The sequence below is a fragment of the Dama dama genome, chromosome 4 (assembly GCF_033118175.1).
Source record: "Dama dama isolate Ldn47 chromosome 4, ASM3311817v1, whole genome shotgun sequence".
NCBI classification, from domain to species: Eukaryota; Metazoa; Chordata; class Mammalia; order Artiodactyla; family Cervidae; genus Dama; species Dama dama.
Window position 1 is genome coordinate 22,096,701 of NC_083684.1, and position 15,778 is coordinate 22,112,478.

The window sequence follows — 15,778 nt, forward strand, 5'->3', positions numbered from 1 at the left end:
AAGGATAAAACTTAAACATGCCTTGAGATAGAGGATCTCAAGGCATTTGGAGAACAAGTATCTTTGGGGATTTCTATTTGCATGCCACAAATCCCAAGGAGGAGGATCCCATGCCCCACCCACCCCCACCAACAAACACACACATACTTATCTTCCAATTCTAGGTTTTCAAAGACCTGCTCCCACAAGAAACATCCACTCTAGAAGTATCCCTTTCCACCATTGATTCTCATTCCACCTTGATTCTCATTCAAGGCCCAGTGGAATGATCCCCAAGCATTTCATATAGAAACCATGATGCAGTATTCCTTTTGGATTCTCCACTGCCATCTGAGATGGTCTCACCCCTCCATCACCTGGTGGGACTTCATGAAACACAAGGTAAACACTCACAGATCCTCCTGTGCCTACCCACAGTGCTCCTCCACCATATTAATGGAAAGGTTTTGGAACCCTGTCTCTACTCAAGGGATATCTTAACCACCTCAGAGAATTGCAGTTATCCTGTCTGTGGAGCTTGTGATAGTGCCTCTCTGAAAAGAAAAAAAGATATTTTTGTATCTTTTTAGTATATTTTTATTAGTCTTTATTCTTAATAAATTTCACTCAGACCTCAGCTCCTTAAGTGAATGACTTCTGGGCATGTTAATATACTTCTTGCAGCAAGCACATACTCTATTTATGTGTCTTTAAAAAATTTACCTTGAATTAATTCCTGAAAGGTTGTAATTTGCTTAAAATTGATGAAAAATTATTCATTTATAGAGTCCTTGAGTGTCAAATTTTTTATCAATTGTTGGATTTGTTACTCTTTTAAGTCACCCATTTGTAGCATGATTTTAAAAGAAGGGAAGGGATTTATACAAAAGATTCTTTTTTTTTCACTTCCTTATAAATTAATTAAAGCATTACAGACTCATTTATATGTGAATTTTTACTGTTGTTTCTATCATTTAAACATTGAGTATGATTAAAGCTCCAGGAATTGGTGATGGACAGGGAAGTGCTGCAGTCCATGGGGTCACAAAAAGTAGGACACAACTGAGTGACTGAACTGATGATTAAAGAGACTGATAGCTTTAGTCAGCTTTAACACCATATTCTTCCTGAAATGTCAACATTCACTAGGCTGAATGGACATAAAAAATAAGAATATTTGTCAATCAGAAATCTTCCAACAAACAAAAGCCCAGGACCAGATGGCTTCACAGCTGAATTCTACCAAAAATTTAGAGAAGAGTTAACACCTATCACCTATCCTACTCAAACTCTTCCAGAAAATTGCAGAGGAAGGTAAACTTCCAAACTCATTCTATGAGGCCACCATCACCATAATACCAAAACCAGACCAAGATGCCACAAAAAAAGAAAACTACAGGCCAATATCACTGATGAACATAGATGCAAAAATCATTAACAAAATTCTAGCAAAAAGAATCCAACAACATATTACAAAGATCATACATCATGACCAAGTGGGCTTTATCCCAGGGATGCAAGGATTCTTCAATAATTGCAAATCAATCAATGTGATACACCACATTAACAAATTGAAAGATAAAAACCGTATAATTATCTCAATAGATGCAGAGAAAGCTTTTGACAAAATTCAACATCCATTTATGATAAAAACCCTCCACAAAGCAGGCATAGAAGGAACATACCTCAACATAATAAAAGCCATATATGATAAACTCACAGTAAACATTATCCTCAATGGTGAAAAATTGAAAGCATTTCCCCTAAAGTCAGGAACAAGACAAGGATGCCCAGTCTCACCACTACTATTCAACATAATTTTAAAAGTTTTAACCACAGCTATCAGAGAAGAAAAAGAAATAAAAGGAATCCAGATTGGAAAAGAAGATGTAAAACTCTCACTGTTTGCAGATGACATGATCCTCTACACAGAAAACCCTAAAGACTCCACCAGAATATTACTAGAGCTAATCAATGAATAGAGTAAAGTTGCAGGATATAAAATTAACACACAGAAATCCCTTGCATTCCTATACACTAACAATGAGAAAATAGAGAAATTAAGGAAACAATTCCATTTACCTTTGCAATGAAAAGAATAAAATACTTAGGAATAAATCTACCTAAAGAAATAAAAGACCTATATGTAGAAAACTATAAAACACTGATGAAAGAAATCAAAGATGACACAAATAGATGGAGAAATATACCATGTTCATGGATCGGAAGAATCAATATAGTGAAAATGAGTATACTACCCAAAGCAACCTGTAGATTCAATGCAATTCCTATCAAACTACCAATGGTACTTTTCAGAGAACTAGAACGAATAATTTCACAATTTGTATGGAAATACAAAAAACCTCGAATAGCCAAAGCAATCTTGAGAAAGAAGAATGGAACTGGAGATATCAACCTGCCTGACTTCAGGCTATATTACAAAGCAACAGTCACCAAGACAGTATGGTACTGGCACAAAGACAGAAACATAGATCAATGGAACAAAATAGAAAGCCCAGAGATAAATCCATGCACATATGAACACCTTATCTTTGACAAAGGAGGCAATAACATGCAATGGAGAAAAGACAATCTCTTTAGCAAGTGGTGCTGGGAAAACTGGTCAACCACCTGTAAAAGAATGAAACTAGAACACTTTCTAACACCATACACAAAAATAAACTCAAAATGGATTAAAGATCTAAATGTAAAACCAGAAACTATAAAATTCCTAGAGGAAAACATAGACAAAACACTCTCTGACATAAATTGTAGCAGGATCCTCTATGACCTACCTCCCAGAATATTGGAAATAAAAGCAAAAATAAATGGGACCTAAATAAAATTAAAAGCTTTTGCACAACAAAGGAAACTATAAGCAAGGTGAAAAGACAGCCCTCAGATTGGGAGAAAATAGCAAATGAAGCAACTGACAAAGAATTAATCTCAAAAATGTACAAGCAACTCCTGCAGCTCAATCCTAGAAAAATAAGCGACCCAATCAAAAAATGGGCAAAAGAACTAAACAGATATTTCTCCAAAGAAGACATACAGATAGGTAACAAACACATGAAAAGATGCTCAACATCACTCATTATCAGAGAAATGCAAATCAAAACCACAATGAGGTACCACCTCATGCTGGTCAGAATGGCTGCTATCAAGAAGTCTACAAACAATAAATGCTGGAGAGGGTGTGGAGAGAAAGGAACCCTCTTACACGGTTGGTGGGAATGCGAACTAGTACAGTCACTATGGAGAACAGTGTGGAGATTCCTTAAAAAATTGGAAATAGAACTGCCATACAACGCAGCAATCCCACTGGGCATATACACTGAGGAAACCAGAATTGAAAGAGACACGTGTACCCCAATGTTCATTGCATCACTGTTTACAATAGCCGGACATGGAAACAACCTAGATGTCCCTCAGCAGACGAATGGATAAGAAAGCTGTGGTACATATACACAATGGAATATTACTCAGCTGTTAAAAAGAATGCATTTGAATCAGTTCTAATGAGGTGGATGAAGTTGGAGCCTATTAAACAGAGCGAAGTAAGTCAGAAAGAAAAACACCAATACAGTATATTAATGCATATATATGGAATTTAGAAGGATGGTAGTGATGACTCTATATGTGAGATAGCAACAGAGACACAGATGTAAAGAACAGACTTTTGGACTCTATGGGAGAAGGCGAGGGTAGGATGATTTGAGAGAATAGCATTGAAACATGTATATTATCATATGTGAGATGGATCACTAGTCCAGGTTCGATGCATGAGACAGGGTGCTCAGGGCTAGTGCACTGGGAAGACCCTGAGGGATGGGATGGGGAGGGAAGTGGGAGGGAGGGTCAGGTTGGGGAACACATGTACAGCCATGGCTGATTCATGTGAATGTATGGCAAAAAACCCCACGATATTGTAAAGTAATTAGCCTCCAATTAAATTTTTAAAAAAAGAATATTTGTCTTGGTCATGGTACGTGTTACCCATAATTCTCCTGCACTATGTATGCTTATATCTCTCTGTTTTAACCCCTCTCTCTCTCAGGTTTTTTGGTTTTGTAATTTTATTTATTTACATCACCCACTGCTTCAATTGCTTTAAACCAATACCACCATGTTTCTTTTCTCTTTTTCCCAAGGTTAATCCTGCCAGTGCAATTTCTTTGACATTACTGCTATCAGGCACTCCAGTGAACAAAATTAAACTGCTCACAGGATTGGTATTCTAGTCTGATAATGATTTGATTTGCTGTCTTGTTATTGATTTGTGCTCCAGCTTTCAGGTTGAAATAGATCAAGTTCCTGACAGGTCCATTACCATAAAGACCTCCAATCAACTGTTTTCTGCTCTAGGTCTGTCATTCAGGAGATAACCCCTGAGGATATATGTTATCAAATCTTTTTCATCACAGCTTTTCCTACTGCCAGGTCATCCTCTGTAAGCAACTATGATCATTGCATGTCTTCTAGTGCCCACAGAAGATGTGTGCATCTGTGGATCACACATCCAGTGCTTAGAGAAGTCCATTGGTGTCATCGGTACCAGGCCTATGGAGATAGGGAAAAGGAGATAATTGCAGCTCTGAGTTCATTAGCATAGTTTGATACTCATTCACAGGACTTTGCTTTTGACATTTGATACGAGGTAAGAAAGTGAGATGATAGAGTTCTATCTCTATTTTGTTGTGATCAGATCACAGGTAGGGTGGATGAGTGACTGTTCTCCAGTTACTAGACAGGAAGCTCACTTTGCCTCATCAAATTGTCACCCTCTCTGTATTAATAGGAATTAAGCAAAATATCCCTTCTTGCAGCTTTCTCATTTCCTATCATATAGCTTAGTAAAATGCTTGCACAGACAGTTATTCGTTCACTTGTTTGGCAGTAAACTTGGCAAATACTTCTCAGTATCTTGAAATAAACTCAAAATAATTACTTTAAATGTTGTTTCTTGCTATGGATCAGTGCTATTGTTTATTGCTTTTTTTTTTTTTTTTCCAGAAAATGTCAGCTGTTTTTGATTTGCCAATGATGTCAGATTTCCATGAACTTTATTTTCTATTTCACTCCTTAATTGGGGCAGGTTGGAAAGAAAAATGCCAGTACATACACAATTTGCTAACCAACCTCACATCCCAGAGAGTTTTTAGAAGGACAAGCTAACTCCCAGGACTGTGTAGGAATACTAGTCTGCCTCTTCACATTTTTCTAGCAGTGTGGAGGAATTCATTGTCAAGTCAGACCGTGATACATTTGAAGGTTGATCTGGTCAGTCATGTGTATCTGCCTCTTTCTCATTTGCTTATTGGCAAGTAGAGCATGTCCCTGGTTCTTTAGACAGACTGAATTTATAAGGATCTTGTCCAAGGATAACCTTCATTCTTTTGACCTTTCACAGTTGCTTGCTTTCCCCATTTTGCATTAACTGCTTTTACACTGAAATTGTCAAATCAGGTTTAGTGACTTTGTCAGCAGCAGTGAGGGTAAGAAACCAGATTTTCCCATGCAAAGGAATTAATGCCCTTTTGTATTAGTAATTCTAAAAATGGATTAAAATGTCTTTGATTTTACTCTCTTGGTTATTGACTTTCTCTAAGTCTCTGATGGTTCATATCTAAGGCTGTTTTGATATGAGCTCTGTTTTAGTCTTTTGAAGAATTCCAAGCTAAACAGATTAATTTTACCAATATTTTTTAGTGAATAAAGTGTTTTTTTAACAGTCTGACAAATAAGATTCATTTGTGCTCAAATGAATGAAAAACAGTCACCTTTCTTCGGTGGCTGCTGAGTACTGTTTTCTGTAATTTTCGCACAGAACTGCTGGAACTTTGTAAATAGAAGTCTTGGGAAAATTTTTAGATCTCCAACTATCTTTGTTTATGGCATTGAAGATTTTAAAATGTAAATGTGATAGATATTGTTTAGTTTTAATAACTCAACTTTTGGGAAGACCTTAAAAAGTGTTTTTAAAATTTTTTAATTATTTATTTTAAAAGAGGATAGATACCTCCTAAAGTTAAATTGATGTGGCACTTGTCCAACCTGAGTCTGAGAGTCAAGTAAAAGGAGTTTGCTAACATAATCTGAACATAACAACTGAACAAAAAAATTGAACTCTATAATTTCAAAAGCTTTTTAACAATTTTTAACATAACCTTCTTATTTTTTCTTCAAAATAATTTCATAAAATGAGCTAAACAAGTAATAGTAATATAGTATTCCCATTTAAAAAATAACTTGCTAATGGAGCTTAGTTGGTTAGTGACAGAATTGGTATTCAGGTCTGTCTTTATTGTTTTTGCTTTTCATTCTGACAAAATTTTTAAATGTGTAATAGTAGAACAATTTGGTAAATCCTTATATACTCATTATTTAAATGAGTAAAAGCAATTGTTAGTAATTTGCATTTACTATATTTGCTTCTTTTTTTTGCTGTAGATTACAAAGCAAATCCCAGACATTTTGACTCTTACCCCTCATAATTTTAGTAAGTATATATCTAAAGTAAGGAAGGGGCTTACCTGGTGACTCAGTGGTAAAGAATCTGCCTGCCAGTGCAGGAGATGTGGGCTTGATCCCTGGATCAGGAAGATCCCCTAGAGAAGGAAATGGTTTCTCCCACTCCAATATTCTTGCCTGGAGAATCCCCCTGGACAGAGAAGCCTGGTGGGCTACAGTCCATGGGGTCACAAAAGAGTCAGACACAACTTAGCAACTAAACAACAACAAAAGTAAGGAAAAGGAAATTTTCTTAATAACCACAGTACCATTATCACACCCAACAAAATTAGCAGTGATTCTGTAATATTACCTGTAATATTACAATATTTTTATTCATGTTTTTCTGGTTGTTACCAGAATGACTTTGTTTTGAAAATAATCAGGGTCTCAAAGAGGGTCCCCACAAGGCACTAGTTGTTACATCTCTTAAGTCACTTTTAATCTAAATACCCCTCACCCCATTTTTCTTTTCATGATGTTAACTTGCTTAGGAAGACTAAAAGGCTGGTCTTTAAATTTTAAATTTGATGTTGCTTCTATTATACTAAGCTGCCTCATATGTAAACTTTAAATATCAAATAAAGAAATACAATAATAAATAGAAAACAACTCTGTCTAACCTTAAAATTAAAAATAGAATTTTTTTTTTATTTTTAAGAGTTCACAGAACAGTTTACAGTAAGTGAAATGTTGTAAGAATTAATTTCATAAGCAACTTTAAAATCAAAATAAAATCCAAAGTAGTAACTGTATCCTTGTGACTTTTATGTCTGTATTAGCATTTTGACTAAATGTAGTTCATAATAGTGAAGATGAGCAAGTAAATAAATTCTGCTGGTTTGGTGGTTTAGTGCTAAGTCATGCCCAGCTCTTGGGATCCCATGAGCTGTAGCCCACCAGGCTCCTCTGTCCTTGGGATTCTTCAGGTGAGAATACTATAGTGGGTTGCCATTTCTTTCTCCAGAGGATCTTCCCGACCCAGGGATTGAACCATGGTCTCCTGCATCACAGGCAGATTCTCTACCGACAGAGCTATGAGGAAGTCCTAATAAATTCTAGTGTTTGGAAGTAATATAAGTTTAGTCCAATTTTTCTTTTCGGCTGATTAGAGAAGTGCAAATTGTACGTCTTAACTCTATCACAAGTTCTGCTGCACATATCAGAAAACTCACAAACATGTATTTTGTTGTTTGTAAATACCTTGTCGTCTTTACTGTTCTTACCAAAGAGCAAGTATTAAATATTTCTCATGTACTATCAGTGGTAATAGTATGTTTTTTACATTATTATGTCCCATCCTTGTGTATTTCTTTATGCCTGTATAATCTACCTCAGTATCCAACTGGCAGGCTAGTTAAATGCCTAACTTCCAGAAATGGCAACAATGAAGAACAGTGAAGAGGAGAGGAAAAAGAGGTGAGATTTGCCTTATCAGAAGGATTGGAGCAGTCACAGTGAGAGCAGGGACACACTTCTTTGTTTCCTGTGGCCTGGCTAAGTGGGCAGGGCGATATGCTTGGTTGATATTACTGACTTCAACCGGAAACTATTACCTTTTTTCCTACCATTTTTTTCCACTAAGAGACATTAAAGTCACTCTGTAAGGATTCATCAGTATTGTTTTGCAAGCCAGCCTTGGCAGAAAGACTTTAATTTTTGGTTATTTCCGTCTAACTTTTTCATCTCTATACTTGTGATAACCCTTGTAGGCAGTCTTTCAAAGGAGTACATCAGGAGAAAGATACTGAAATATTTGGGTGCAGTAGCTTCCCTGCTTTAAATCTTCGTTGCTGTAACTATGTTTCTCCCTGTGCACTGGCTGTACAGCCCCTCTTTTGAGACAAAATGTGGGTAAATGGAGACACGTTCTTTCCAGATGCTGAGCTTTCCTGTCTCTGTCTGTTATTCAGTTTTCACCAAAGGATTTAAGCATAAAGTATAGGAATCTGCTGTGTAAAACTAATTCCCTAGCTTTTCCTAATGGTGTGTAGAGTTCTGATTCCCTAAGGCACAGTGTTATTTCCAGAGTTTTCTTCAATTTGCATAACTGGTTTATCTGAGTTCTTTCCTCAGAATAACAGAAATGAAATGAGATGACACTATAAAAGTACTAAAAGCTTCTCAAATTAAAGAGTAAAATTATTTACACATAAAATGATGAAATATTTTGGGCATTTCCAGGCATATAACTACCAGGCACACAAACAGTGCTCAATAAATACTTTCCTAAATAAACATCATAAAGCTGTTTCTGTAATAAAAACATATTTTATGAACAGCATTTAAATATCTATTAAAGAATAGATTCTTCTGAAATCTGTTGAATAAAGTGTGTTCTCTAATATGCTAGTATAATTAAGTTATAATTAACTGTGTCTCTGTATTTAAAAGTCAGGTACTTCTCTATCCCTTCTAATTACAAGGGAATGACTACAAAATAAATGTAATAGGTAAAAAATACTTGTCTTTCGTGGGAAAGGAGCATTTATATAATAGTATATCACAGCTCATTTCTTAAAATGAATTTTTATCCTATTTATTTTTTCATATATCTATTATTAAGAAAATACTAATGTGACAGTTGCTACTCATCAATCTCATTTGGTAAGAACCTAAGTTTATTTTCATGCTTTACTACCTTACCACATATGCAAGAGCAGGCCTCATTTTAACAGTCTAATCGTGTCACATAATCTTGATGGAAGTAATTCTATCAGAAGTTCAGGAAATGTAAATGGCAGTTTTCATTCCTCTTTGGATGGGTCAGTGCTGTTAAGGGCATTGCAATGAGAAGCACAAGGTGATTTTATCTTGAGTTACTGATTCATGCTTCCCTTGTTTTGTTTCAGGTGGATCATCCATGCTATGGAGTATGAACTACAAATCCGTGGTGGAAACAAGCCAGCCAGAGACTTATATCAGCTATCACCTAGTGAAGTAAAACAGCTGCTATTGGATATTCTCCAGCCTCAACAGAATGGAAGGTAATGAGGGTCCTTTGTTACCTACAGGACACTCTGGATTTACAATAACATTTTATATGTGTGTGTGTGTTTGTGTGTGTGTATGAAATCAGTAAGATGTTAATAAGAAATAAGATGTAGCAAAGTGTCAATACTAGATGGGCAGCATACATAGAGATACTAATTAAAATGTCTGTCTTCAGTTGTAATTTTGCACTGATTTGAATTTTATACTTTTTCCAGGTATACTTTGTAATAACTTTTATTATTCTGTGTAGAATATAATACTTCATTCTACTTTGGTCAGTTCCCTTTCTGACCTTTGGTAGCACTCACCATCTCCTCCCAACATTTTGGCAAACAAGTTTGGGTTTGATAATGTTAGTTAAATTCTTGCTTGTAACTCTGTCTCTTTAAGTAGACTATAATCTTCTTTAGAATAAACTGTCTTAGACGTAACTTGTACCAACCTTAGAATATAAGTAAAGCAAATACTTTGGATTGCTTTGAATTGAAGAGTTATTTTTATTACACAAACAGTTCTAATATAATTACTTAGACAAACAGTTATTGAGCGCTATTTGTGTGCCTGGTACTTTCCAAAATGATATAGTTATATGCCTAGAAATACCTAGGAAAGAAGTCTTCTGCAAAAGTAGATGTGAACAAATAGAAAAGCATCCTTTTTCTTAAACAGGAAGACTTTAAAGATGTCTAACAATTCCAATAAAATTCCAACAAGCTGTTTTATGGCGTTAGACCAGTAAATACTAAACTTCCTATGAGAAAACAAACATGCAAGAATAACCAGAAAAACATAAAGACTTCCCCTAAGAGAGACAGTTAAAATATTTAACAGCCTTTATAATTAAAATAATATGATGCTGGTACATGAACAGAAAAAGAAAACTATTGAACATAATAGAAAGTCCAGAAGTAGACCCCCAGTCACATCTGAAAATTTTGTGTGTGATAGAGGTGACATCTCATATCATTGGGTCAAGGATGGACTTTTTAAATAACTAGTGATGTGACAACTGGATAACCACCTGGAAAAGATAAAATAATATCCATACTTTGTACTGTACTTAAGAATAAGCTCCAAACATATTAGTGATCTAAACATTTAAAAAAAAATGAAACTGTGCTAGTGCTAAAGGCTTCCCAGGTGGCTCAAGTGGTAAAGAATCCATCTGCCAGTGCCTGTGCCAATGCCAGTGCCAATGTACCTGCTGTGGAGTGCAGGCGGGAGACATGGGTACAATTCCTGGGTTGGGAAGATGCCCTGGAGGAGACAATGGTAACCCACTCCAGTATTCTTGCCTGGGAAATCCCACAGACAAAGGAGCCTGGTGGGCATCACAAAAAATTGGACATGACTTAGCTGGAAGAAGACATGGGTAAATTCCTCTATAACCTTGGTATGAGAAAGACTTTCCAACTATGACTCAAACCCAGGGGCAATAAAAGATTAACAAAACTATATAAAAATTAAAAACAGCATTTTTCATAGGAAAAAAAGAGGCAATGCCAAAAGATAACTGAGAAGCTGGAGCAAGGCATGTGTTACAGAGTTAACACTAACTTAAAAATTGAGGGATAGGGAGGAGCCAAGATGGCGGAGGAATAGGACGGGAGACCACTTTCTCCCCTACAAATTCATTGAAAGAACAATTGAACGCAGAGCAAACTTCACAAAACAACTTCTGATCGCTAGCTGAGGACTTCAGGCGCCCAGAAAAGCAGCCCATTGTCTTCGAAAGGAGGTAGGACAAAATATAAAAGATGAAAGGAGAGACAAAAGAGCTAGGGATGGAGACCCGTCCCGGGAAGGGAGTCTTAATAGAGGAAGTTTCCAAATACCAGGAAACCCTCGCACTGGTGGGTCTGGGGGAAGTTTTCGAATCTCGGAGGGCAACCTAACTGGGAGGAAAAATAAATAAAACCCACAGATTACGTGCCTAAAAGCAACTCCCAGCAGAAAAGTAGCCCAGACGCCCGCATCCGCCACCAGCAAGTGGGGGCGGAATGGAGAGGAGCGGGCGGCCTTGCTTAGGGTAAGGACCGGGTCTGAGTGCCCCGAGGGCAATCGGAGGGAGCTTTTGTGAGATACCAACTTAAACTGTGGGATAGCAAAAGAGAGAGAGAAAATTAACCGGCCCAAACACACTGCCGGCCATTTGCAGAACAAAGGGTCTGAGCAAGTCCAGAGAAGAGCTAGCCGGCTGCGGACCAGCCCAGCCCCGCCACAGGCGGGAGGCAGGGGGGAGGGGAAAGGGGCAAACTCGGCCCCAAAGACAGCACCCCTACCACACTGCAAACAGGCCTCCAGTTTCAAACCAAAGACCTCCTGAGATTCTGGATGGTTGACAACCGCCGGGAGGGTCACAGCTAAACACAAGGCGCATGCACTGGACCAGCGCGGGCGGAAACTGAGGCTGGGACCGTGGAGGGGAGAAGGCACACTGCACCCGCGGAGAGTGTGCCTGTCAAGCTCCTGGCTGCCTGAGCTGCTCTGGCCGGGGAAGGCACAAAACGCAGGTGCAACCAAGTCCCCACTTTTGTGGAATACCCGAAAACTGGAACCGCACGCAACACAGGGCACGCTCCATATAGAGCAGCCAGGAGCCTGAGCAGTGTAGACGGGGAAAGCAGCACCCCTCCCTACCCGCAGCGCGGACTGAACTAGCAAACCTGAAAAAGAGACCACCTCCGCCCGCCTGTGTCAGGGTGGAAATTAGATAGTGAAGAGACCAGCAAACAGAAGCCAAATAAACAAAAGGAACCGCTTCAGAAGGGACCGGTGCAACAGATTAAAATCCCTGTAGATAACACCGACTACACTGGAAGGGGCCTGTAGAGATAGAGAAGTGTAAGCTGGAATGAGGAGCTATCTGAAACTGAACCGAACCCACACTGACCGCAACAGCTCCAGAGAAATTCCTAGATATATTTTTACCTTTTTTTCTAATTAAAAAAAAAAAAAAAACAGTTTTTTTCTTTTCTTTTCTTTTTCATTTTTTCTCTTTTATTTTCTTTTAAAATTCCCTATTACTCCCCCATTACTCCTAAACTTTCATTTTCATAGATTTTTATGATTTTATTAATTAGGAAAAAATTTTTTTTCTTGTTTTTTTTTTCTTTTCTTTTTTTTCTTTTTCTCATTTTCTTTTAAAGTCCTCTATTACTCCTCTACTACTCCTTAATTTTCTTCATTTCACTATAACCTTACAAAAAAAAAAAGAGAGAAGCCCTATTTTTAAACCAAACTTCATATATATTTCTAAAATTTTTTGTGTTTTTGTTTTTAACATTGTATTTTTAAGAGTCTAACCTCTACTCTAGATTTTTAATCTTTGTTTTTCAGTATGTCATATAAATTTTGGACATTTAAGAATCCAATATTCAGTTCCCATTTTTACTCAGGAGTGTGTTGATAATTCTCTCCCAATCTTGACTCTCCATTTTCTCCCTCAGATCACCTCTATTTCCTCCTTTCCCCTTCTCTTCCCAATCCAATTCTGTGAATCTTTGTGGGTGTCTGGGCTACGGAGAACACTCTGGGAACAGACAACTGCGTATATCTGTCTCTCTCCTCTTGAGTCCCCCCTTTTCTCCTCCTGCTCATCTCTATCTCCCTCCCTCTCCTCTTTTTCATGTAACTCTGTGAACCTCTCTGGGTGTCCCTCACGGTGGAGAATCTTTTCACCATTAACCTAGAAGTTTTATTATCAGTGCTGTATAGTTGGAGAAGTCTTGAGACTACTGGAAGAATAAAACTGAAATCCAGAGGCAGGAGACTTAAGCCCAAAACCTGAGAACACCAGAAAACTCCTGACTACATGGAACATTAAGTAATAAGAGATCATCCAAAACCCTCCATACCTACACTGAAACCAACCACCACCCAAGAGCCAGTAAGTTTCAGAGCAAGACATACCACGCAAATTCTCCAGCAATGCAGGAACATAGCCCTGAAAGTCAACATACAGGCTGCCCAAAGTCACACCTAACATGTAGACCCATCTCAAAAGTCATTACTGGACACTCTCCAGAGAGAAGAAATCCACTTCCACGTGCCAGAACACCGACACAAGCTTCCCTAACCAGGAAACCATGACAAGCCAATCGTCCAACCCCACCCACTGGGTGAAACCTCCACAATAAAAAGGAACCACAGACCTCCAGAATACAGAAAGCCCACTCCAGACACAGCAATCTAAACAAGATGAAAAGACAGAGAAATACCCAACAGGTAAAGGAACAGGAAAAATGCCCACCAAATCAAACAAAAGAGGAGGAAATAGGGAATCTACCTGAAAAAGAATTTAGAATAATGATAATAAAAATGATCCAAACTCTTGAAAACAAAATGGAGTTACAGATAAATAGCCTGGAGACAAAGATTGAGAAGATGCAAGAAATGTTTAATAAGGACCTAGAAGAAATAAAAAAGAGTCAATTAAAAATGAATAAGGCAATAAGTGAGATCAAAAACACTCTGGAGGGAACCAAGAGTAGAATAACAGAGACAGAAGATAGGATAAGTGAGGTAGAAGATAAAATGGTGGAAATAAATGAAGCAGAGAGGAAAAAAGGAAAATGAATCAAAAGAAATGAGGACAACCTCAGGGACCTCTGGGACAATGTGAAACGCCCCAACATTTGAATCATTGGAGTCCCAGAAGAAGAAGACAAAAAGAAAGGCCATGAGAAAATACTCGAGGAGATAATAGCTGAAAACTTCCCTAAAATGGGGAAGAAAATAGCCACCCAAGTCCAAGAAACCCAGAGAGTCCCAAATAGGATAAACCCAAGGCGAAACACCCCAAGACACATATTAATCAAATTAACAAAGATCACACACAAAGAACAAATATTCAAAGTGGCAAGGGAGAAACAACAAATAACACACAAAGGGATTCCCATAAGTATAACAGCTGATCTATCCATAGAAACCCTTCAGGCCAGAAGGGAATGGCAGGACATACTTAAAGTAATGAAAGAGAGTAACCTACAACCTAGATTACTGTACCCAGCAAGGATCTCATTCAGATATGGAGAACAATTCAAAAGCTTTACAGACAAGCAAAAGCTGAGAGAATTCAGCATCACCAAACCAGCTCTTCAACAAATGCTAAAGGATCTTCTCTAGACAGGAAATGCAGAAAGGCTGTATAAACGTGAACCCAAAACAACAAAGTAAATGGCAATGGGACCATACCCATCAATAATTACCTTAAATGTAAATGGGTTGAATGCCCCAACCAAAAGACAAAGACTGGCTGAATGGATACAAAAACAAGATCCCTATATATGCTGTCTACAAGAGACCCACCTCAAAGCAAGAGACACATACAGACTAAAAGTGAAGGGCTGGAAAAAACTGGGAAGACCCAGAGGGTCTGGTAGAGAGGGAGGTGGGAGGGGGGATTGGGATGGGGAATACATGTAAATCCATGGCTGATTCATGTCAATGTATGACAAAACCCACTACAATATTGTAAAGTAATTAGCCTCCAACTAATAAAAATAAATGAAAAAAAAAAGTTGAGGGATAAAGCACAAACATACCTAAGTGAAAAATGGAGGAAAATATGATTGATCAATTCAGTTAAAATATTAAAAATGGACCTTAAATATTTGGAGAGATGTTCATACTAACTCATAATTAGAGAAACGTAAATTAAAACACATCGAGATACCATTTCTCATCTATCAGACTGGCAAAGTGAAAGAGAATGGGGAACATTTGCTGAGGCCGTGGAGAAAACAGATACTCCCATATACAGCTGATGAGTACAACCCTTCTATATGAGAGTTTGATAATATCTAAGAAAAAGTCTCCATGTGCACTTACGCTTTGACCCAGCAGTCTCAGTCTCATTTTTAAGGACCCACCCTGGAGGTTTGCCTCCAACAATGTGAGGATACATGCACAAGGTTATGCATTACAGCATCATCTATAATTGCAAATTTTGGAATGCCCATGACATAAGTCCCCATACATGGGGAATTATTTGAATAAATTGTGGTAAATGTCCACACAATGGAGTATTATGAAGTTGTGAAATAAGAACAAGTGTGGTCTCTACTGATAGGGGATAATCTCTAGGCTGTACTGTTACTTGAGAATAGCAAAGTACAAAAGAGTTTAGTACTCTCCTCTTCATGTAAGGAAGAAAGAGGATGTCTGCTCCTTTTTGCAGAAGAAACACAGGAAGGCTAAATCAGAAACTAGTGAAATTGGTTACCTTCAGAGAGTGGGTGGGAACAGGGTGGAAAGAATGAAAAAAATAGATCCAGAGCAATAGGGTTGAGGG

At 37.7% G+C, this 15,778-nt stretch overlaps 1 protein-coding gene across 4 annotated transcripts in view; it reads left to right on the top strand.

Annotated features, from left to right (window-relative positions):
- The window catches only part of PHKB (phosphorylase kinase regulatory subunit beta), a 218,252-nt gene that overhangs the window by 191,176 nt on the left and 11,298 nt on the right, over window positions 1–15,778 (top strand). For all 4 annotated transcript variants that reach the window (XM_061138445.1, XM_061138447.1, XM_061138444.1 and 1 more), the window contains one exon: window positions 9,342–9,476. In XM_061138445.1, the coding sequence (XP_060994428.1) occupies window positions 9,342–9,476 (135 nt within the window). The remainder of the gene's footprint in view (window positions 1–9,341; window positions 9,477–15,778) is intronic.